This window comes from Heliangelus exortis, chromosome Z (assembly GCF_036169615.1).
Source record: "Heliangelus exortis chromosome Z, bHelExo1.hap1, whole genome shotgun sequence".
Lineage (NCBI taxonomy): Eukaryota > Metazoa > Chordata > Aves > Apodiformes > Trochilidae > Heliangelus > Heliangelus exortis.
The window spans coordinates 57,789,406-57,812,444 of NC_092454.1; the positions used below are offsets into that span (position 1 = coordinate 57,789,406).

At 36.7% G+C, this 23,039-nt stretch overlaps 1 protein-coding gene and 1 long non-coding RNA gene across 4 annotated transcripts in view; one reads left to right on the forward strand and one right to left on the reverse strand.

The window, feature by feature from the left end:
- The window catches only part of DTWD2 (DTW domain containing 2), a 78,200-nt gene extending 60,137 nt beyond the window's left edge, over nucleotides 1-18,063 (forward strand). For all 3 annotated transcript variants that reach the window (XM_071730493.1, XM_071730491.1, XM_071730492.1), the window contains exons 5-6: nucleotides 12,529-12,657; nucleotides 15,777-18,063. In XM_071730493.1, the coding sequence (XP_071586594.1) occupies nucleotides 12,529-12,657; nucleotides 15,777-15,947 (300 nt within the window). In that variant the 3' untranslated portion in view covers nucleotides 15,948-18,063. The remainder of the gene's footprint in view (nucleotides 1-12,528; nucleotides 12,658-15,776) is intronic.
- Nucleotides 18,064-18,602: 539 nt separating this feature from the next.
- Nucleotides 18,603-19,310, reverse strand: LOC139789855 (uncharacterized). The gene is made up of 2 exons (XR_011723267.1): nucleotides 18,705-19,310; nucleotides 18,603-18,647 (listed from the first exon to the last, which is right to left on the reverse strand). It is a non-coding gene; the product is annotated as an uncharacterized lncRNA (long non-coding RNA).
- Nucleotides 19,311-23,039: the final 3,729 nt, after the last annotated feature.

Here is a 23,039-nt window from a genome sequence, read left to right on the forward strand (position 1 = left end):
GGACAGTGTCAAATGCTTTGCACGAGCTCAGATAGATGCCATCAGATTTGTCTTGGAGCTGGATAAAGCTGGCCCTGTCCAACAGGGGCAACTCCTACTGTCTTCTTACAGCTTGCAGCCCTCCCATGCCTCTCGTTCCCAAACCTTGCCATGTAAACCCTCTACAGTATTGCAGAGGCATCTCCCTGGTGGATTCCTGTCCCAGATGTTGGTGTGCCTACCTGGGGGAGTCAGTCCCCACTCTCTGGCAAGCACCTTGCTCCCTCTGTATCCTGAGCAGGAGATTCCCACATGGACACCTCAGCACTGCTGGCTGCTGATTCCCTTCTCTGCTGACCACTCACTAGTCCCTATTACTTAAACAGAGGATGTTGGTTGGATTCACCATCTCTGCTTAGCAGTCCTGGGCTTCCCGTGGTGATGGTCCAGGCCTAAGTCCAACACAAGGACATGGGCTTGAAGCAGAACCTGTCCAGTAGGGATCTGTCTGGAATTGGCTGTGTCTGGCATAGAGCATCTTCCCCCACCAAGATCTGCCCTGCTGCCCCCTGCTTCCAGAACCTTGGCAGTTAATGGGCAGCACACAAGTTCTAGGTCTTTATCTCTGTGCTAGGACCTCACCTTGCAAGGATTCCTAGACAAACTCACAAAGGCTCAGGGAGCAGTGTGCCTTTGTCCTATGGGTGAAGTTGGAGGGTGTCTTCTGGACTTCATCGGCCTGCTCTAGGCAGCCAGGGTGAGAACTACAAGAGGAGGCACATGTCATAGGTAGTAATCTGTGAGGCATAAGACTTTCTCTTTGAGATAGGTTTTTCTAATTAGCTGGTGATGAGTGCACGAAACAATCAGCAGGTTGCTTTTAATAGCAGGTTTTTAGTTTCATGAAGTAGTGGGTTCTCCGTCCCTGGAGATATTTAAAAAGAGACTGGATGTGGCACTCAGTGCCATGGTCTGGTAACTGCAGCGGTAGTGGATCAAGGGTTGGACTTGATGATCTCTGAGGTCACTTCCAACCCAGCCAATTCTATGATTCTATGATTCTCCCTTCTTTGCCAGGGAAGATGAGTTTAGGGGGTCCCTGTTGCTGGAAATACTGTTTTTGCTAAAGTGCTTTCAACTCATTTGAACAAAAGAATCAAAGAGAATGCTCACAGATTTTTGTGATGTCTTCCCATGACTGATGGGCTGTTAGCTCAGGCATCCTAGCCAAATTCATCCCAGAGTAATTAAACATTCTCTTAAATTAAATTTCTCCATTTTTCCAATCAAATTAAGAGTTCTTTGTTACACAGCCTAATTGGCTTGAAATAAACCGTTAAATAGACTAGGAAAATTGTGACCTACTAGTATGTGAGGTAAATGTTACCATGCACTTTCTTTTTTAAAATTTTATAAACATTTTTTTTACAGCCAGTCACTCATATTTATACAAGGTCTTAGGAATCCGGTGGTAAAATGCATTGTCATAAGGCTACTAAAATAGGTTGCACATTTGCCACTAAACATAATGGTTTTGAGCCAAGAGCTTCTCGATGATTTGTTTATTAACTTGTTTGTGACAATAAGCTGCACATTTTCAAGATCACACAAATATTCTTACTCAGCATTTATAAGAAGATCTTTCCTGATGAGTTTATTTACTCCCTTCTGTCTGACCTTCATGTAACCTTCTCAGTCTATGCATAAGACAGGTACTATCTGCTAAATGTGCTTCAATTTGCGAACATTAAAATCATGTGGGTAAAATTAATAGGTAATTTAAAATACCATAGTTCTTAATAAAACCCCTGCAAAATATTTCATTGTCTTCAAAAGAAGGGAAAGGTTAACAGAATGTGTTACTGATAACAGGAAGCTATGATCTTTGTCCTCATAAACTAGGTCATTAAAAGTGTTACCAACAGTTCATAGTTGTCTTCTAAAAGGCACTTCTAGAAGTGTCAAGGTTTTGTGCTATCTTGAAATTCAGTCAACAAATGAGAAATTTTGCAATGCATTGGGCAGAGGGAACTTTGTCTCATTTTTAGCATCTGAGAAAAATGGGACAAATTCATGTTATGATTTGAAAGACACTGTGATTAAATATTTATGAAGTACAGGTGCATTTCTGTGTCTTTCTTATTGTTCACTGACCATTTTATAATATGCCTGGGCAGTTGTCAACAGAAGCTGCTGCCTGGGTTTCCAGAGTTTTGATCTTTGACCAAGTCAGTCACATCACCATCAAGTCACTTCAAAACTTCATGCTGTGCACTTAATGGATGGACTTCATGGTTTCTGTGCTGCCTCTGATGGGTGAGCATGGGTTTACAGATGCTTAGGGCAGCCTGGAAGTCTTAAAAAGCAACTAGCTTGAAATGCTCTCATCCTAGGGACTCTTCAGAAGAACATTCTCATCCTTCTTCTGTAGGATTCAGTGAAGGAATTGTAACACTATTGGCAGGACCTCACTGATCACTAAGAAATTAAGGCACTTCCCTTGGATAATGGAAAACAAGGTAAGGCATACTTACTCAAACATGCTGGCTTAATATATTCTTACAACTCTTTCTGTTTAAAAGACCTAAAAAACAAAATTTTAAAAACCGTTCCTTTAGGGATCCACCTGCTTTTCAATTCTATTGTTACTGTTGGATTTACTAGCCAGGTGAAGAAGCCCTACGGGAAAAATGAGGCATTAAATGCTAGGCAGGAAATTATAAAATCTCTTTTGGTTTAAGGTGCAGGGTATGCCAGAGAAGATAGCATGCAGAAGTGCCAACATGTCTAGGACATAGAATTATTGGCCGTATGGTGGTCTGCTTGTAATTCAATACGCAGCAGTGCTGGAATTGCCAGTACAAAATTGGTAGCATGAACAGTTGAAATTAAATCTGTTATTTTTCCAGTAATGATGGGTAGTGAATGAATTAATAGATAAACTGTAATGGTTAAAAGTGTGTGAATAGTTATATCGATGTGCTCTTTAGCAGAAAGTGGGTTTTGTGGTCTTGTCTTCTGATAGGTTTAGATAACAAAACTTTGGGGATTTGCCATTTTTAAGTGTAGAGGATTAAAGAATGAGTAGCAGTCTGCTTCTGAAAGTAGGTTCAAAAATCAGAATTTCTTTGCTAGGGCAGGAATCTATTCCAAAATGTAATCTGGCATTCAGATAAATTCCTTCCAGAGAAGGTTAAAAACTTTCTTCTACACAGATATGACTGTAATAGAGTTTAAGAAGTATAGGCAGTTGTCTTGAGAGAGAATTATGTTTAACATAAGAATAGAAATATAAAAACATTAATTCATCTGCATACAGAAAACAACCATAACAAAAGAGCAATCAAGATAGCAAGAGTCACTGGTGTCATCTGGCTGTATCTTAGCTTATCCTTTTCTGATGTTTGGTCTCTGAATTATTTTTATAAAATTTCCAGAGCTGTGGAAATTCAGAGAAAAATATGGTCCTACAGCTTCCGTCACTGTGGAAATTTGGCAAATGAATATAAGAAAACCAAATAAAAATAGTGCCAAGCAATAAACTTTTGCACAGTCTATTTTTATCATCCCTTTTATCTTTCTGTTTTCTGTCTCTGTTTTCATTTGTCATACTTTCCAGTCTGCATTAGAGAGAGATATTAAACACCAATTTTTGCCATAGCACCGAAGTAAAATGGAAAATGTCCAGTTTGATTCAGCAAGGGAAGGAGGTATGGTGATGAATTAGTGATGCAGGTGGGCGGGAGGCAAAACAGAACCCAATGCAAAAAAGGGCAGCCAACAACACTTGCAGTGGGGAAAATTGTAGTAATATAGGTCCCAGGAACTGGCATGCATTTGACCATGCACCCTCACGCTAATGAAAGAAAAATACTTTGTTTTGAGTGACTTGTTCTATATTTGTTTTTTTATCTGTATGTCTGTTACAGCCATGGTTTTATTTGTAATTTTACTAATAATCATAGAATGTAGCAAGAACATTTTCATTAACTAAGGAGCTCATATCTTCTGCTGTATAATGATTTGAAATGTGAAGGTAATTGTTAAAATCTATTGTGTATTCTGAGGTGTTTGTTCAGGTTTTAGCTGCTGTCAAACTAAATTGAAACACTCAAGGAAATATTTTGGACCTTAAAGAACAAAGTGTGGACCTTAAAGAACAAATAGGACTGGCAGAAATCGCTGTTTAAGAAGACTGGAATCAGAGAAATGAGCTAGAAATTGCCTCGGATCATGATTGTTATGGTCTGGAGTAACATGAAATTTTTTTTTGTGTGTGTTTTGATCCATGTGAACAAAGTCTAACCATCACGGGTTGGATGCAAGCATAAATTTTATTTGGAAATTGGCACAAGCAAAATAACAGAACCCTGTGAAAGTATGGGGAATATGTTGCCTGGCAAAAGAAGAGTAAGAGAGAGAGAGAGAGAGAGAGAGAGAGGGAGAAAGGCAAGTTTTCTTCAGGATGGTGTTCTGACCCTGGACGGGGCCGGTGAAGCTGGTGGTGGGTCAGGAGGGCAACACCGCAGCCGCAGCATGGGCAGCCATATATACCCCTTAGTTCCTTTGTTCCAAAGGGGAGCTGTCAGTCATCTGCCACAGAAGCCAGGGGCATTGGCATCAGCACAATCAAGGTGTTTTCCCCACCCTAGTCAGGGGACTTCCATCCTGCTTGGCCCAGCATTGCAGGCTGTCCCTCAGAAAAGGGGAGGAGTCTCCACCCAGCCATTGGTTCTTATCTCTTTCCTGGTTCTTCTCTGGCCAGGCCAGATACATTAACATAAGTGCAATTTTTCCTTCACTCTAGCCAGGGCTATTCACTAAAATCGTCTTTTGATGCAAATTCCAACAGTGAAATCAGGAGCAGAGAGGAATCTCAAAACGATGGCCTGCAAAGCTGAGATACGATGCTGATCAATGAACCAGCATCTCTCCTTTTGACATTTAGGTTACTTTGAATGACACTGGTCCACTTTGACATTTTTCTGATCATAAGTATGTATTTATTACCTCTCAATACAGTGACATTTTCTTTGTGGCTGAAAAGTCTTGGGTAATTTGCCAGGTGTCACAAGAGTATGCTGTTTTCACTCTTGGGCACAGCTTTGCCTTTAATTTAATTCTTTGCCATTTCTTTCACAATTACTGTTTAAGTCTTAGCTGAGTATCTGAGTATCTGCTGGAACAATCCAGGAACAATTATGTTTTGTACCATTGCGCCTGTTCTGAAGTCCTCATGGGATGCTGTACTTTCTTAAAAGGAAAGTAGAAATATTTTTCATTTTGACTGAGCTTGCTTTCAGAAAACTAGATTGATTGAAGGCTTTTCCTTTTATGAGTCTTTCTTTACATGTTCTGCCTTTATCAAAGCTCTTCTCAGGAGCTTTTTCTGCTTCCGTTTCTTTTTCCAAGGAAGCGCATACTACTCTTCACATATAAAAGAGAAAAAAATAAACCAAAGAAAACATAAGTAATAAGTAGATTCCAAAGAACAATGTTATGGCATTGATGCTACTTTCTGACATTGTGTTATTTAATTTTCCTTTTCCATTTTATGATGTTTGCAGGTAATTAAAGTTAAATGGCTGTGACAACACATGCAATTAAATTTTCTTCCATCATTTCATGACCCCATTCTCTAAATCTGTACTCTGCTCACTGACTGAATTTACTTGCAGCACTTTCCTGTTGCATTAATTATTAAAAGAATAGTGCTGCATAAAATATTGATCTGTTGCCTGACATTCATTTTTTAAAAGTAAGCAGAGGAAGAGAGATATTACCAGAAATAATTTCTAGGTCTTTCTTTCTCTACATACAAAAAATTGGAATGTGTGGAAATTAATTAAAAATGTATAATAACTCTATGAAGTGCCAGAGATGTGCTTTTTGACTCACAATCAAAGTCACTATTTTTACATAATATTAATTGGCAGTATTATGTCATTCCTTAATGATAGGTCCTGCAGTTTCAGGACCTGAGGCCATAACCACATGATATTTCAATTATTTGTGTAAAATACATAGTCTAAATATTAGTAGGTCAGTCTTATGATTTGTCTTAGCTATTAGGACTTTCATTTCCTTATAATTTCACTGTTTGTTGGCTCTTAATTTTATGTAAATTATTTGGGCCATTGTTAGACTATCTTCTTTTACAGGAATTTGAACAATTAATTTTAGATTAGAACTATAGTACATCTGCTCTCGGACTTTATTTCAGTTATCTGTATTAGCTGCCAACCATACTATTTTACTTTCTTCAAGGATAGTAAGGCCTTTGGGGCTTTTTTGTGGTTTGCTTTGTATTGCTTCTTGAGCTTGTTAATATTCATACAAGGTATACAGGGGAATAGTGAAAGGAACCTTGAGTTTATTTTAAGATGCATAAGAAAGGTACATAAGAAAGATGCGTATAATTTTTTTTCTCTTTGCCATTCCTCATTTTTTTTAGAAATATATTGCACAAAAATATTAGAAGGAAAATGCTCTTCTGCTTATCTCCAGCATCAGCACTTATTTTTCCTGATCTGTCTGCAGCTTCTCCATCAGCTGTTCTCTCAGCCTTCAAAGTGTTTTACAGCACTGAGTAAATATCATCTTATAGACAGAGACCTTCTAACTTAGAGAAGGAAGGTGGCTTGCCTAAAGTGGCTCTGTGATTTAGTGAGCTCAGGTTATTTCCTGACATCAAGTTCCATGTGCTGTCTCTCAGGGAAGCAGGATACATGCATACAAACTTCCTTCCATCAGCTTTCAGCACTAGAAGCTGATACTTATCTCCCACTGTCAGCAGCCTGGTCTTGGAAGCTCACGAAGTGCCATTTTAGATAACTTCTACTGATGATGACTTTCATTAATGTAAAAGTTCATGGTACTTATCTAGTAAGTCATAAAGTTCCTTTCTGCAGAGCAGCAATACTGAATAGCTATTTTTAAACTATATACTTTCTGTTTACATTCTGTTTACTACATTTATGCCTGAATATCCTGTTTTGTTGTTTTGTTTTGGCTTTGTTTTGTTTTTTTCTTCTATGAGAAAACAGTTCTCAGATAGGCATAGGTTTATTTTCCAAACTTCTTTTGGAGTGGACGCTGATTTCGTACTGTACGTTTTCCATGCATGTTGTAACTGATGGCAAACATAATGGGAAATAAGGTGATTCCTTAATTTAATGTTATCTAGGATGTGATTGGACCCTCAGGAAGTTCACAGATGACATGGAACTGGGAGGGATGGCTGGCACCCCAGAAGGCTGTTCTTCTACTGTCTGGTGTGATCTAGACAGGCTGGAAAGCTGGGCAAAGGTGAACCTCAGGGATGTCAATGAAGACAAGTGCACAGTGAAAGAGCTAATCTGAATTGCAACTTCACATTGAGGTTCTTCTGTACAGGCTGAGAAGACCATAAAGAGAACCCACACACAACCACCGTTCAGCAGAAGCTATTATGGTTCTGTTGCCAAGACAGAATATTACATACTTACCACAGTTCCCATCACAGCAGCTGTGAGATATCCTGAAGCTTTCTGAAGTGTTAAGATTCTGAAGTAGAACCTGATGCCATAAAATGCCTGAGAGGAAGAGGTTGTGGGATAGCCAAAGAGAAATCTTTTGAGGTTCTTTGAAAATTGACAATGTGAAAAATATCTTTAGAAGTTTCTAGAAATTGAATAAATTCCCTTAAGTACGTTTCACAATATAATCTATGGCTTGTTTCACCATTTTACATGGAAGTTGCACAGGAATGTCATGTATATGCCTAAATGTTCAATCAGAAGGCATGCAAAGTGAGCAGAGGTTTTGTGACATCTATATACCCTTTCAGGCTATCCATTTGTGGCAGTTGCGTGGCACTTATTCCCTCCAGTATTTAGAAACAGAGTGCTCTTAAGATGTCACTTTAAATTAAATCCAAGATTTTGAACAAAATAACTTATTTATATTCCTGATTTAAATTTCAGTAGCACACTGAGACTAAATCTACTCAGGGTATCTTCTCTGTCACAAACGTAATTTTATTTAACTGCATGAAATTTCTATAGGATACAGAAAATTTTGGCTTACAGGTGAAAGGTGCTTTTGCTAACTGGATACTGAGTGAAAGGTCTTTCCCATGCCTCACTTCTTTTTCTGTCTGAGGTTGTTTGTGCAGTAGCACACAGAGAATGCTCTTCCTCTTCAGTATCTTAAAAGCAGGGTTTCTTAAAATGTTGGGTGAGATAGCAGAAGGTCATGTTACTCCTTCTGGGGATTTTTTGTGCCTTTTGAGATCCTTTAAAAAAATAACTGCTGGTATTTTTTCAGGAAGAAATTTGTTAAAGAAGTATGAACAATGCTGCCTGTGTTAAGCAGTATGACTGATGGTACTTGCTTACCTCATGCTCTGAGAGCTGAGCAAATTTATTGCCAACAGAAATTTTGATTTTATAAGGACACTATCAACATAAATAGAAGAGAGGTTCTGAAAATACATGCTAGGCATTTCGTAGAAGCCATGAATGGTTATGCTGTTCCTCTGCCTGTTTTGAGGTGCCTGTATCCTAATTGCAAGAAACAGGACAGAATTGATGAGTGTGCCTTGTGTGACACGTGTTCTTTGGGAATGTACTATTTTCCAAATACAGTTTTGCATAATGCCAGGTTTTGTTTGAACAATAATCATGAAGAGTTAGAGTAATCATGAAGACTTCAGCAGAGAAAATGTAAAAAGGACAGTGTTCAAGGAGGGAACTGAGGATAGCACTTAGAGTGTTCTCTAAGAGCTCTGGGCCTAATCTTTAAAATAAAATCAGAAATCAGTTGCCTGTCTTTACTGACCTAAATTTATAAAATTTCAAACATCAAATGTTTGACCCCGTCAGGACAACACTTTTGCTTCCATCAGTTCTAACAGCTGAACAGGATCAGCTGGGTTGTCACCTGGGGCATCTCCCAAGAGGGCCAAGAAAGAACTCAGGCCCGAGAAATACTGAAGTGTCACTATTTGTTCTGAGGTAAAAATCTGGTGTAAATGTTCAAAGGCTGTATACTGATTCTGAGTTCTCCAAGTGTGATGTAAAGAGTAGAGGATCTGATTTTGTTTCCATTGACTGTGGAGGAACATTTCCATAACCTTGAATTCAACTTTTTCAGCAGAATTTAAGATTTATATATGAGAGGAAAAGACTTTATCTATATAGGGAGGGCAGAAGCTTTGATGAGACTGTTGCAATACCTTACCTGAAACAATTCCACAAAAGGCAAGTTTTAGACCTGTGGCTGAAAATGAGAGAAATTGTCCTCCTACCTAGTCACATCTGAGTCACATTTCTTATACCTAGGCAATTTTTTTTCAGGAAGATATTCTTCCCATTCTTCCCATGTCTGAAATATGTATTAATTATATTAATTTTTTTGTGTTTCTATATTGCTTTGACTTTGACTTACAATTCAAATTATGCCCTAAGTTGATACAGTTCCTCTTTGTGTGTTTTATCATTCAGTGAGTGTGCCTAGTTTCTAACAGACGATCAGTCATTCAATGAATCTGTCCTTTTTGAGGTAGAAAAAAGCTATCCTGACTGTATTTCAGGTGATGTAGGATCTCTTACTTAGTGACTGTGCCTCTCTGTAGTAAAGAGTAGAATAAAACATATTTGTTGAAGGAAGCTTAAGAGACAAAATGTTTCAGGGGGTTGTTGCGATCCAGTATCCTTCCTCTGATTTCTACCACTGTACTGTGTTTGTGGTATTTCCATCTCATCCCAGTGGATATGTAATTTGTCAGAAAACTGGTTGGAGATCACTTGTTTCCATCTTCTCTCTGCCTCCTCAGGAAATAAGAAAATTGCTTGCTGATGTTGCTGTTAGAAATAGAAAATTGCCCTTTCATTTGATGTCAGGTGTTCAAGGGATGCATTTACAGACTTTTTGGTTGCACAGTGTCAGGTGGAGTGCAGGCAGCTTTTCTTCCACAGAAATTTTTTTTGCAATCATGAATAATTTTTCTTTTTCTGGAATGCTGGTAATAAAATTCTCACCATGGTCCCCACTAAATGAAATACAGGAACATCAGACAGGAGTATTTCCAGCTCCTGCAAAAAAAATCCTTAAGACACTGTTGTCTGTGTCGTAGGAGGAGGAAGCCAGTGTGTCTGCTGCTCCTCTATGAGGTTGTTTCTCTCAGTGTCTGTAGAGACTTTATGTAGAATGTGGCTGTCAGCTCCTGAGAAAAAGTGTGGATATGTTTCCGCTCTTCTGCTCGTACTGGAGAAAAGATGGACTGAATGTACCCTATTTTTTAGTTCCTATCCAGGCATGTCCAAGTAGAGACAAAAAGCTCCCTCAAGCGTAGTTCTCTCTGTAGTTGAAATAACTACCTTTCCTACTGTCTTGACAGAGATCCATACATGGTCCCAGTAATGGGAGCGTAAAAAAAAGCAAGCCTTTAGGAACAACAAATGAAAATAGTAATTTCATTTTCATTTTCTTATGCATTGCATTACATACACTGATGTCCAAGTTCTGTGTTTTCTCCCATAAATTACTTTATTCTCTTTATGAGTTTTCAGTACCAAATTCAAGAAGTAGTTGGTAAAGACTAGTATGAGTCTGCTAGCTTCATTTTTTAATCTGCCTTGGATCTGTTCCCCAGGTGGCCTGATTTTGTTGACTGTCCAAGTAACTGTTCACATCCTTCATACAGTAAATAAAAATCCTGTAGTATCACTATAAATTGAAGATTGTATGATAAGGCTTCCAGCATAATATAATGGCAGGCATCATCCATCTGCTAATGAGGTGTTAGGTGTAAATTATTTTTTTTCAGCAGTCAGATTACAGAGCTAGAGTCTAAAGACTCAGTCTGCAGACATGCAGACATCAACTACTTCAACTATTTTGGCTTTAAATATAAAATACCAGGTTAAACTTTATGGTAAGTAATAGGTGTTCACTAAGTAATTTGTCATTCATCATGCCAATTAATTTGCAGAAGTGTCTAAGTGTCTGCAGAAAATGAAATTTTTATGTTTAGCTGACCATTGCATTTCTTTAGAATAATGTTTTGTCACCACCTGTTGTAACCATTACTTTCAAATATCTAAGAACAGTTAGTATGTTCAGGAAACATACATTTCTATGCTTTGAGCCCACTGGTGCATTTTCAGTTGAATCCACAGTTGGTAACTGTATAACCTCCTTAAAACTACAATGCATTGTTATGGACCTTCTTTCACAGAGATGTGTTTTTTCTGTCATTTCCTCTATTTGAGTGTAATGAACCTTTATAGCTAACTTATTTGTCCTATGTAGTATGACTTTCCTCTTTTTTTGCCTTTTATGTATTTATTAATTAATTTTTTTCCCATTACGTTGGGATCAATTAAAGTATTGGAATTTTATCTTATTCATTCTTTATTCAGGTTGAAGTTTCCTTTTTGCGAATGACATATCTTGAGCATTTAAGAATGTGTGCATGTAAAAGAGATCAAGAAAAATGAACTATTACAAATAAAAGCAAAAATGGGAAAAGTGAAGAGGGACAATACTAAATGAAGTGAGGAATGATGAAAAATCTCTGGCAAACAGAATTCAAGCAATATATTGTGGCCATGTGGAACAGGCATTTTTTTTTTCAAGAAGAAGAAAAAACAGAAGACTGTTGCTGGGAAGACATTAAAAAAAAAAAAATGGACTTCCTCTTTTACAATGATTCCATAGGGTTTTTGTACTATACTACAGTTAGAAAAGGAACTGATAATTTTTGTTTAAGAATAGTGAAGTGTTGTTAAAACATCAACTTTTTGGCAAATTATATTTGAAACATACATAGAGATGGGAATGTTAGGAATAAAGGAGTAATGTCTGAATTTTCATACAAAGTCCAATAATGTAAATTTTATTATGTTTCAGCTGCTCTTTATTAACTCAGTAAAAGCTTTTGGAGCTGATAAAACAGCTCCAAATTTAATTGTTGATTTAAGTGTCTCTTTCTTAAAGAACTTTAATTAGTGATTTAGATTGGTTGTCACTTGAGGCAGAAAGTCATTTTTAGGTAAACAAGTAGTTCTAATTGGTGAGCTAGTATGTTATATGGATAAATATAGTTTCTAAAAATCTGACACTCAGGATTTGACAAATAATGTTCAACCAAGATAAACAGGGTCAGTGTCTATGCAGTCATTCTACATTGTGTGCGATCATGTGTGTATATAGAATGTGCAATAAATCAAACATAGGTAAATAATTTTCTATTTGTTATAGGATATCTACAGCAACTGAAATCAGTTGCTAAAATTTCACTCAGTCTTTTTTAGCAATTGCATTTTCTTTACTGTTTGTACAGTAACAAATGTGCAGTTCTAGTCTCTGATGGCAACTCATGGGTATTACAGTGTTATCCTTAACAATAGTGTAATGTCACTGGCTACTTTGAGACAAGATAGCAAAAAGGAACGTAGGCAACTGACTGCAGAATGAAGAGCCTGTGTTTTACTTGGTGTAAAGAAGATGTATCTTGTTTACTATACTAATCTGCTTACTTTAATACTGCCTTCTATTTTTCAGGTGCAGTTAAAACCCAGCATTTCAAGTCAATATGTAATTCGAACACAGCCAACAAACACTTGTCTGTCTACACTTGAATGTGCAGCTGTTGCTCTTACTATCATGGAAAAAAATAAGAGTATACAAGAGGTACGGAATTTTAAGCAGCTGAGATTTTATTTTATGAATAGCAGAGAGACAGTGAAGGTACATACCTATTAATGTCACATTTGACAGTCAAAATCTTAATATTGTGATATTAAGCAATAGCAAACTAAAACAGTAGTGTACCAATATGATTTTTCTTCATATTTTTTTTCAGAAATTAACTCTAGCATGCTCAGATCACTATTGCACTTCCTAGTCATGTTCCAAAGGTCTCATTGTACAGTTTCATTTTCTTTATTCAACTTTGCTGTCAGATTGCTGAGGGAATGTGTTAAATGCAAAGGTCCTGAATGATTGTTTTGATATTCCTCTTTTCAGTATGTTAAATTCTGTTACAGTTTGGTTTTATTCTGTCCCATAATGGAATGGGATCCATTCCAAACAATGGAATCTTTTGCCACAAAAAGTTGTCTGGAGATAAAGTTGGGCAAAATTCAGGGTTAAAAATCTTGAATGATTTTTGAAGTACCAGTTAGGGTCAGATCATGTCCTGTAACAGATTGTGTTTTATGCTGCAAGTCCATCAAGGCTGATTGTGGACTACTTATTAAAACTACAGACCACTTTTACCCGGGCAGCACGTTTTGTGTATGGAGTAATAGATTTGTCTTTGAAAACAACTGTTACCGTCCCAACCTGTCTCCTTAATTCCTGGTTTTTGGTTGTCAGTTTCCCCTTCCCACCTTGTTCTTTGGCTTTGTAATGCTTTCCCCAGACACTTCCACTTATACAAGTTTTAATTCTGTAGCCTTCAGGATAATTTGTCTCAGGTTTTGAATTTCCTTTCTCCTGTACTCATGACTCAATCTCTGTTTTCTTCTTCCATCTTTTTTTTTTTTTTTTTTTTTTTTTTCCTCCCACAATTTCTCATTTGTATATTTTACACATTTTTTTAAATTCAGCAGTCCAGCTCCATCTTCCCTTCTGCCTCATTTTTCTTTCCCATCACATCTACTTCAGAAAAGATCTGAAATCAGAATTTCTGGATTGACAGATGTAATTGAGAATAACTGTTGTTAGACTCTAAAAATTTTCATTTAGTTAGGAGACAGGTAGGATTAATTTCCATTTTAATATGTATTGGTCTTTGAATGTTTATTGAAGTCAGATAATCATTATCTTTTTAAATAAATCCATATTTTAAAATTATCCTGTGAAGTCGTAGCACAGCAAATTGATCTTTGACTCTCAAAAACCCAAAAGCTTGTTTAGTTCGAGACAGGGAATTGAGTATGCTACTCTATGGAAAGCAGTAAGTTGCCTTCTCCAAAACTAGATGGCAGAGATGGTCTGAGTACCTGTCACAGTTAGTTCAAAGACAAAATGGTTTTCTAAGCCTGTCCCACTGACCTCCTGCACTCCTATAACCATGAAATGCAACCCACTGGGTTATGTCTTCCTACCAGCCAGTTCACAACTCTTACATGTCATTGGAGGAATTTGGGAATTAATAGTTCTTGAATTTAAGTCTATTCCAGGTCAAAGAATACTAATTGGACATTAGCCTTTCCCTTACCAGTTGTGATCCCACTAGTCTGTAATGGAAGAGGTTATTAAGATAATGCTCTTAATCTTCTGTTGCTGACATTAGTAATATCAATTTAATAAGCCTTTTGAAAAGGACCTATGAGTAGTTTCTCAATTTAGTCCTGGGTCTGCAGTCTGATTGTGTGCTCAGAATGTAGTACAGAATAGTCTGTGAAAGGGATTTAAAGCCAATTGACTCTGGGATGCTCATATCCCTCTCCATCAGACAAGGAATATTTTGGTAATTGACCTCCATCTAAGGTTCCCAGACTGAAAATTGCTTCTGTAACTATATAGTACAGAGTATGCCACACCTGTATCTTACTTCTGTAACACGAAAAGTTGCCTCAACATTAAATCGATTGAATCAATTGCATTTAAAACCAGGCTAGGGCGAAGTGTGTGGCCATACAAGAAAATATGGCTCAGAAGTTGGAACTGTGCATTGATACACTTTTCTAGAACCCTCTTTATCTGTTATGACAGTGCAGCTATCAAGTTCTTTCATCTTAGAAGAGGGTAATTATTCATTGTAGAAGTTAAACCTATGAAGAAGTATTGCAATTAAAATGGGTTTTTCATATTACCTTTTCCTTTGGTGTGCTAGGACAATGTTGGCATATTTTTCCTTTAGGCCCATGGTGAATATTTTGTCAGTGTTGATTATTCCCAGTACTGTGTTACGTTTTTTTTCCCTTTTGCTCAGAATTGGCCCAGCCCAATTTTCAGGTTCTGAAGTGTGCTTCTGTAAATCTTGCCATAGCCAAGAGTTTCATAAATATACTTGCACCTTTTAATACCCTCTCTGTGTGTGAGTGTTTAATATGATGAACTGAAGTCAAGAGCTGTGGAAGTTAAGAATGGGTGCTTGGTTCAATGTCCAGTAAAAGTAACTTGGTAGAAACTCAGCTCCTGCTGACTGCAGTTACATTTGTGATTGCTCTGCACCTGTACAAGGCACATACTAAGTCAGGCAATCAGAAAATTAAGAACCATCAATTAGGAGCCACTTGAGATATATTTGGGTCTGTGTGGCTTCATCAGTCCTACATAATATCGCTGGGCAGAAGCAGGGACACAGTCCAGTCTCTAGGATAGCAGACCAGCAGCCTTGGTCATGAGTCTTTCCTATCTTCCTAAAACTGCTCCTCAAAGTCTTTTCATGCAAGCACAAACAGCTCAGTTATTGTTACTTATGTTATTACAGCTTACTGGATGAACCAAAGTAATTAATTGTAGTCCATTGCTAAGGACAAGTTAAAGCCATAACTTACAGTAACATAGCTGGGGATGAAGTCAGGATTGAGTGGGTCCAAGGAAAGGAGTAAGGGTTGACAGCAGATAGACGTATGTGTGTCTTCTTTGTGGCTTCTTCTTAGTACATCTCTTACTCAGTTGTGCCCTCTTTGTCTCCAAAGGTTATATTTTTATTAACATCTATCATCCAAATTCTATTTATCAGCATTTAAAGCTGGTCCTTAAATACCAAACCTGGAATGATTGATGTCTCTAAAATACGTTACTAAAATAGTGGTTTTTTTTTGTCTCCCCCTCAACCCTTTGTCTTTCTGCAGATTATACTTCGTCCACTACAGGCATTATGCTCTTTCCAGCTTCAGCATGGTGCCCAGATCCATCATAGCAAGGAGCATCTCCTCAAAAATGGCTTATATGACAAGCCAATGCCAAAGAATAAGCGCAAACTCAGAAGAATGGAGCTTTTGGTGAATAATGTTAAAATTTAAGAAAACTGTACTGGCAGTACAGTAGGATTTATCTGCAGCTAGCAAATGAATATGAATCTGGATTTGATCCAAACATTTGACTGTACTGTAATAAAACAAATTTTAAGCCCTTCCTAGGCAAGAGTTTATCTACAGATACGACAAACAATATTGGACAAGCTTTTTCATTTTTGCAGTAGGCCATGTGCCTTTGTTCATGTTACAGAAGATCATTCTCATTTCCTATAGAGAAGAGGATGACTAGAGCATAATTTAGGCTTGTGTTATTTCTTAACAAGTATGATCCTCAGTATGAATGGATAAATTTGCTTTGGAGAAGCTTTTATCAGTATGAAAAGACAAGGAATATAAATGTAATAGAACAGTTAGGCTTCAGCTTTTAGAAGTATATTGGATTTTTGCTGACCATTTTAACATGTAATTACAATAGGCCTTCAAACTATAATTCCTTGTATTACTTAGTTCAGATGAACATAAGGCATGCTATTTGTTTAGTCCTCTTTAACCTTGAGGTTCTTTCTTCTTACATTATTAGAATTCCTTTTTCATGGATTTATATACATTTTCAAATGCAGTCGAGTGTAATTTCTCTCCCAGATCTAATTTTTAAATTAAGGCTGGGCTGATTATTACTGGAACCTGAACACTTCCAACGCTGTTTAAAAGAGTGAATGTTGGTAAATGCATTATTTTAGAATTATAATTCAGGTGTTTCACTTTTACTTGAGTAAAGACTACTCTTCCACAGAAGGCAACACTTTATGGGTGTGGATACATCGTAGCCATAGCCTGACATCCAGACATTATGATACTAAAGGAATTAAACAAGCTCATGTAAAGAGCCCTTTAAGGGTTATGATGCAATGACAATTTATTAGGTCAGGATACAGCCAACTAATGACTGCAGGTCCATTAGATTTACATGTATTCTTTAACTAGTTCTTCTAACACTGATATAACTATACCTCTTTTTAATGGGAATTGCCAAAAGCAGAAGAACTGGGTATTTTTACAGACTTTGTAAAGTAGTATTTTATGATCTGGAAGGAAAAAAAAAGTAAATAAAGGTTTTGATGTTACTTCACATTAATGAATACCTCCTTCATGAAACAAATTAAAAGGCTTAGTGTTTGTCATTACTATTCACTGTAGGTAACAACACAGAGCTAATTGGATACAAATTAATCTTAGAAAAAGGTACTTTGTCTTTAATTTATGAGCTGCAAGGCAAGAAACTACAGAAGGGTGTAAGCACAGCTTTACAATATATTAACTGAAAGCATTTCTGCAATTAACAGGAGAGGTCAAAATTAGGCCAGAGATTAGCTAAAAAGTTTTAGTTAACCCTGAGCTAATGGTGACCTTTTTTTGAGGCGTAGATTAACAATTTTATTTTTCTAGCTAGTTAGCAAAGTTTATGTAACCTTTTTCCATCTTCCTGGTCTAGATAAATCCTTTATCTTTTGCTAAATTCAGAAAAGCTGAATTCGTTTTGACAAAGCTGAAGCAAAACAGTCTCATGTGATTAATGGTAGTGCAGATGCACTTTTGTTCACATTGGAACAGAGAAAGGGCATGTTTATTCCTGTAGCACAGCACAGCACAGTGGTCTCCAGGCTGGCTTGGAGTCTGAAGTTACAGTCTTGTGTCTCTTATGTATGCAGCTTTGTGTGTCACTGCCTCTAGTTTTGGGGTTGGCATGGCTTGTGCTGGGCTGAGGATGTGTTTCCTCTGTGCTCTGGGACATGGTCCAAGAATTCCTTTAGGAAACAAGGGTATCAGTGAGGCTTTACTACTAATTACGTATTTACATATATGGATGATGTTCACAGTTAATGTTGTAAATGTTAATTTAGTTTACCTTATTTTAAATTCATCTAGAATACTCGTGTCTTTAAACATAGATTGTGAAAATTATTTTTCTATGCAGAAGACTAAATATGTCTTTTCATAAAATTTGAGTTTATATTATGGAGAACAGAAAGAAATTTGTATTGCATCCCAGAAGTAACAGACATCTGCAAAATGCCTTAGAATTATAGGATCAGAGAAATAGTTGTCTTAATTGAGTTATAATCCTACATTTAATACTCTTGTGTGTGCAATCTGTCCAGAATTTTCATGTTTTTTCAGCAAAGGACAAATTCCATACAGCTTACAATAAGCACTTTTTAGTTCAGTTGATTCCTCTTGTTCTAATTTTGCTCCTGTGGTTAGCAGGATTTGTAGGATCTAATGCTGGATGCATGGAAGCCTTTAATTGCTAATTTCATGTGTGGTAGAGTACTAGATGAATCACTATGAAGCAGTTGCTGAAGATACAAAAAGTAGTTCATTGCAAACCTCCAGGCATTTTATTTTTTGAGGTTTTTGTATGTCCCATCCCCTCATGTTTAGATGGAACATGGAAGTCACATGAAGTTTGGTTCAAAGCTACTAAACACAAAATGTGATACTTTTTTCTTCTTTTTCTTTTCTTTTTTTCTTCTTTTTTTTTTTTTTTTTTTTTTTTTTTTTTTTCTTTTCTTTTTTTTTTGTTTGGTTTGGTTTGGTTTGGTTTGGTTTGGTTTGTTTTTTTTGTTTGTTTTTTTCCTTCCCAGTTCCTTTTTTTCTGGTGGAACTTGAATGGGTTTAACAATAAGCATAAGAGGAAGAGTTTAAAAAGTTTGTTTCCAGGTCTTTTGGATTCAGAGTTTGTCTCTAGATACATTACCTCAAAGAAATGGGTCCTTTTTAATCCAGCTCTTCTGATGAAACTTCTACATAATGAAATAGCACTCTTAAAAAACAATTTCTTTAGAATGAATTTCATTTGCAATTTTTTTTTTCTTCTGTAATGGTCAATCTGTTTCATTTTTCACTTACCGAAAGATTAATGAGTCAAATCCACCAGTCTAACAACATATTGATTAAAGAGAAAGGAATATTTTTGTTTCTGATTTTTGCTCCTTTGTCCTTGTCCACTGTGTACTCCCAAATATTGCTGCTGAAATGAAATCTGGCCTTGGTGTGCCACTATGGCATGTTTGAGGAACTGTCAGCATGAATATTAGGCTTTTTAACAACACATGAATACATGTAGAATTTTTACAAGGGTGCAAGACAAAGCTAGAAGTTTTTCCAGATCAGAACACAACCTTCCACACACCCTTTCATTTATAAAGCCTTCAAATTTAAAGTTATGAGGCACTCAGGACAAACAAATTATTGTTCTCAAGATTTTACTTTTGTTGTCTCCATTGGAATTCCACCTGGATGATGTTGCCATACTATTGAAGAAACGTTCTTGTATTAGTTTTTCTTTAAATAAAAATAAAACCTTTCAACTGACTTCAAAAGGGACTAAAATTGTTTTAAAACCAAGGTTTTTCTTCTAAACTTACATTAGGAAAAAAAAAAAAAAAAGAAAAGCAGCTTATCCTGCATTATTTCCTACAACTTCCCTACTTGTTTTGAAATTTAATAGAAAACTGAAAACTGAACTTTTTAAAAGGGACAGTAGTTTATGCTTTTCTCCTGAGGTTTGTGTTTCTTATGCCTACACACATGAATGCATATAAATTATATATTTGTTTCTGCTTCGAAGCAATAAAAGATCTAATTTACTGTGATCATGTGCCACTGCGTCTCTAGAGAACTGGATTTGTTTGTGTTTGCTGGTATCACAAAGAGGTAATCCTAGTCCTTTTTTATGCCTTTTTAACACCATTCAGTCAGTTAATGGAGAGATCTGGCTTTTCCTATGCCATTTGAAGTTCCTTTGTTACCCGTTGAAACGTGCATTGAGACTGAATTGCTTTGGCAGTTTCTGAAGCATTTCTGTTTCAGAGCTCTCTTCGTGCTTTCTGAAGTAGTGGCTGACTCCTGCTTGCTGCCTCAAAAACATGCACATCTTCCCATACTGTAGCATCCCAAGAACAGCATCTCCAGCCTGGGGGAGAATCCTCTGAACATCCTCTATCTCATCCACATTTTTTCTCTCCTCAAATTGTTGTACTTGGGTTTTAAAAAAAAACAAACGGGTTCCATCCTCATGGAGCCATTTCTCATTTCCCTGCTACAAAACCTGCCCTTTAGGGACATCCGTACGCCCTTAGTTACCAGGCTTTTTCCTGTGTCCCTTGTCACAATCTCTTAAAAGCCCCAGAACTTCAAGCACTGTAGGCTAATTCTTTTTAGTGGGGCATAAATGAAATACAGAGGGGAGAAGGAGAGAACTGTTTTAAGAAACTGAGTGAGTGACTCCGAAGTTGCTTCTATTGGTAGAGTATGGCTACTATGCATAAGCTTGATGCTCATCATATGGCTTGGTGTTCACTTAATACCAGGAGTGCCCTAACACTGACTTGTTTGTGGAGTATGTCCTAGAGCAGCTGCTTTATTTTACTGGTTAATATCCACTAAATACTTCTGTATTTCCTAAGAAATGGTAAGTAGTTTTCTGTGTGAGAAGGTTCTATTATGTGTAATCAACAGAAAAATTGCTGTTACCTATAGGGCAGCAATACTTGGAACAAATTTATGGCTCAAGTTGATGTGTATACACCACTTGGTTGGACTACGCATACTGCACATCTTCTGTCATGGATGTAAAAGGCAGCAGATGCTCTGTTGTAAGTACCTTAGTTCTCTCTGCCCATGCAAGTAATAATTAAAAACCTCAGTAGCTGTAACGGACCATATGCTATGCTGTGGCCCACTCCATCTGTAAGTAACTGTAACATATTTTAATTTTTATAGCTGAACTGAAACCAGGATTCTATATGGCATATGAAAGATTCTTTTGGGCTAAAATACTGGGATTTACACTCACCAAAGAGGCATATCAAAGAAGATACACAGATGATTTAAAGCATATGAGGACATATCTACTCCTCTATTTGCTAGTGAAACAGAGCAAATTAGAATTTTAGGAAAATTAATAATATATAACCATTTGCATATATACAAGTATGTAAATATAGATGATGTGTTTAGAAAACATAGAAGTAGTTATAATTTATCACTGTACTTTAAATAGGCTCTAAAAACAGAATTTAAATTATTTGAGAAAACTGTCAGTGAATTTAGTTCCTTCTTTTCCTTTTTCTGCCAGCAGAGTCAAATATATAGATATAGAAGATCTGTAGATAAAATTAATAGTAAATCTCTAGTGGCTTTTTAAAACAAACTTCTTAAAATACAGTTTTAAATGGATGTGTTGAGAAATGGGTCATGTACTAGTTCTGATAAAGTATTTGCAGGATTGAGGTCATTTACATTACATTTGAGTGTTTTCTGTAATTACTAGCAGAAGCTAATGAGGAAAAATATAGTGTAGTATATTAATTTATGAACTTATGGTACTTTATTATACTTGAAGTAGTCCTCTAGGGGATTTTAACTTTACACAAAATGAAGTTCCCTATTTTTTTCAGGGATTAGATAGAATATCTTGAATCAGGACTAGATGTGCTGGTGTATACCAAATGTGGAATCATTATTGACAGGAAAACCAAACTTAGATTAAAAGATTGATTGTATAATTTTCACTAGAAATGTTATGTGGGTTTTCTGTTTCACTGAGAATGTCTATGGAGTAGTGTCTATATTTCATTTCCATTTGAGTGTTCTAAAATGGAGCAGAGATAGAAATCTCTTACTGGTCATTCTGTTTCATTCTGAATTCTGTCAATAATGGATTTGTTAATGGAAAGAAATAGTATACAAGTATTAGCAAAAACCACAGTTTGTGGTTCTTGCCTTATTCAATAACATTTTCTTCCTCTTTTTGAGCAGGCATTTGTAATAGACAAAACATGTACTTCAGGTGATCCTGAAACAGTTGCAAGATTGGCAGCTTGGCTTTTTTTCTGTGCCTGCAGTTCTCTCCTCTGGTTTTCATGCTGCTGGTCTCCCTGTGATCAACGAGTGCTGCAAGATTTTCACATTCCTTAAGCATTCAGGTCAAATTTACACCTCTGCCTACAAAATTAATCACCCTTCCCTCTCTTTTCAGGCAGCAGTCATGTTAACTTTTTGAACCCGCTGTCACTGTGGATTCACGGGTGATATTTTGGAGACCTCTTCTGGCACTGTTAGGGCATTATGTGCTTTTGATATAAGGAAGGAGAACATGGTGTAAACCTAAATTTGTGTTGCAGTTACTATTCACCAGGAGTTTATTTGAAATGAAAAAAAAAAAAAGTCAATATTTGTCCAGTGACAAAAAAGCAAGTATGGAAGTGAACATTTAAGGACCGGATTTTACACCTTGCCTAGGAACAGGTAGCAAGGAGGTCCTCGCTTATGTACCCTTCACTAAATGCAAAGGAAATCACAGCCCTTCTGTTCAAAGGAATAGAACAGTTTCTTTTATCTCTAGAAGCATATATCACTTTAAAGATGGAGGGAAAGAGGCATGACTATTGCATAGCTCAAAACTGCTGTAACTGTACATTATCACAATAGTAATTTATAGTGGTGCCATGGACTGTGGTCTGTGGTCTGTGGATTGATGCAGCCTTTTCTTTAAACTGTGTCCTTTAAGGGTTTTAGACCAAGAAGTTAAGTGTATTTTAAAATTAAACAAGGGAAGCATTCCCATACCTGGCAGCATTGTTTGACCTATACATGAACTGTTCTGAATAACTGTTGAACTTGAACCCTTTTCACTTTTCACAGTGCATATGTGCATATGAGAAAGCGGTACCTAATTCAAAGTGATAACAAAATTTACAGGCACAGAATTGGGTATTTCTGGTTTTGTTTGAGATTTTCTAAGGCAGCACTAACATTCAGGAGCATGGGAGAAGTCACCAGAGAACTAGACTGGGCTTGGTGAGAGGTATGAGTTACAGATTCAGAGAGCTTAGACCCTGTAACTTGAATTTCTTCTGACTTCCTAGCACTTTCAAGTCAGAAAGATTGTAATGTGAATGCTATAACCTTTCAGAAAACTATATTATGTTGAATGTCTAAAAAATATGTCTTGCTCTGGCCTTTGAAGAGGTATGAACTTTGTGAGTGAATTCTTCGTGAAGCTTTGGATGAAATTTCGGTGATCTGTATTAAATTCACTGCAATTTTTGTAGTTAGTTTTGATGTCTTGCC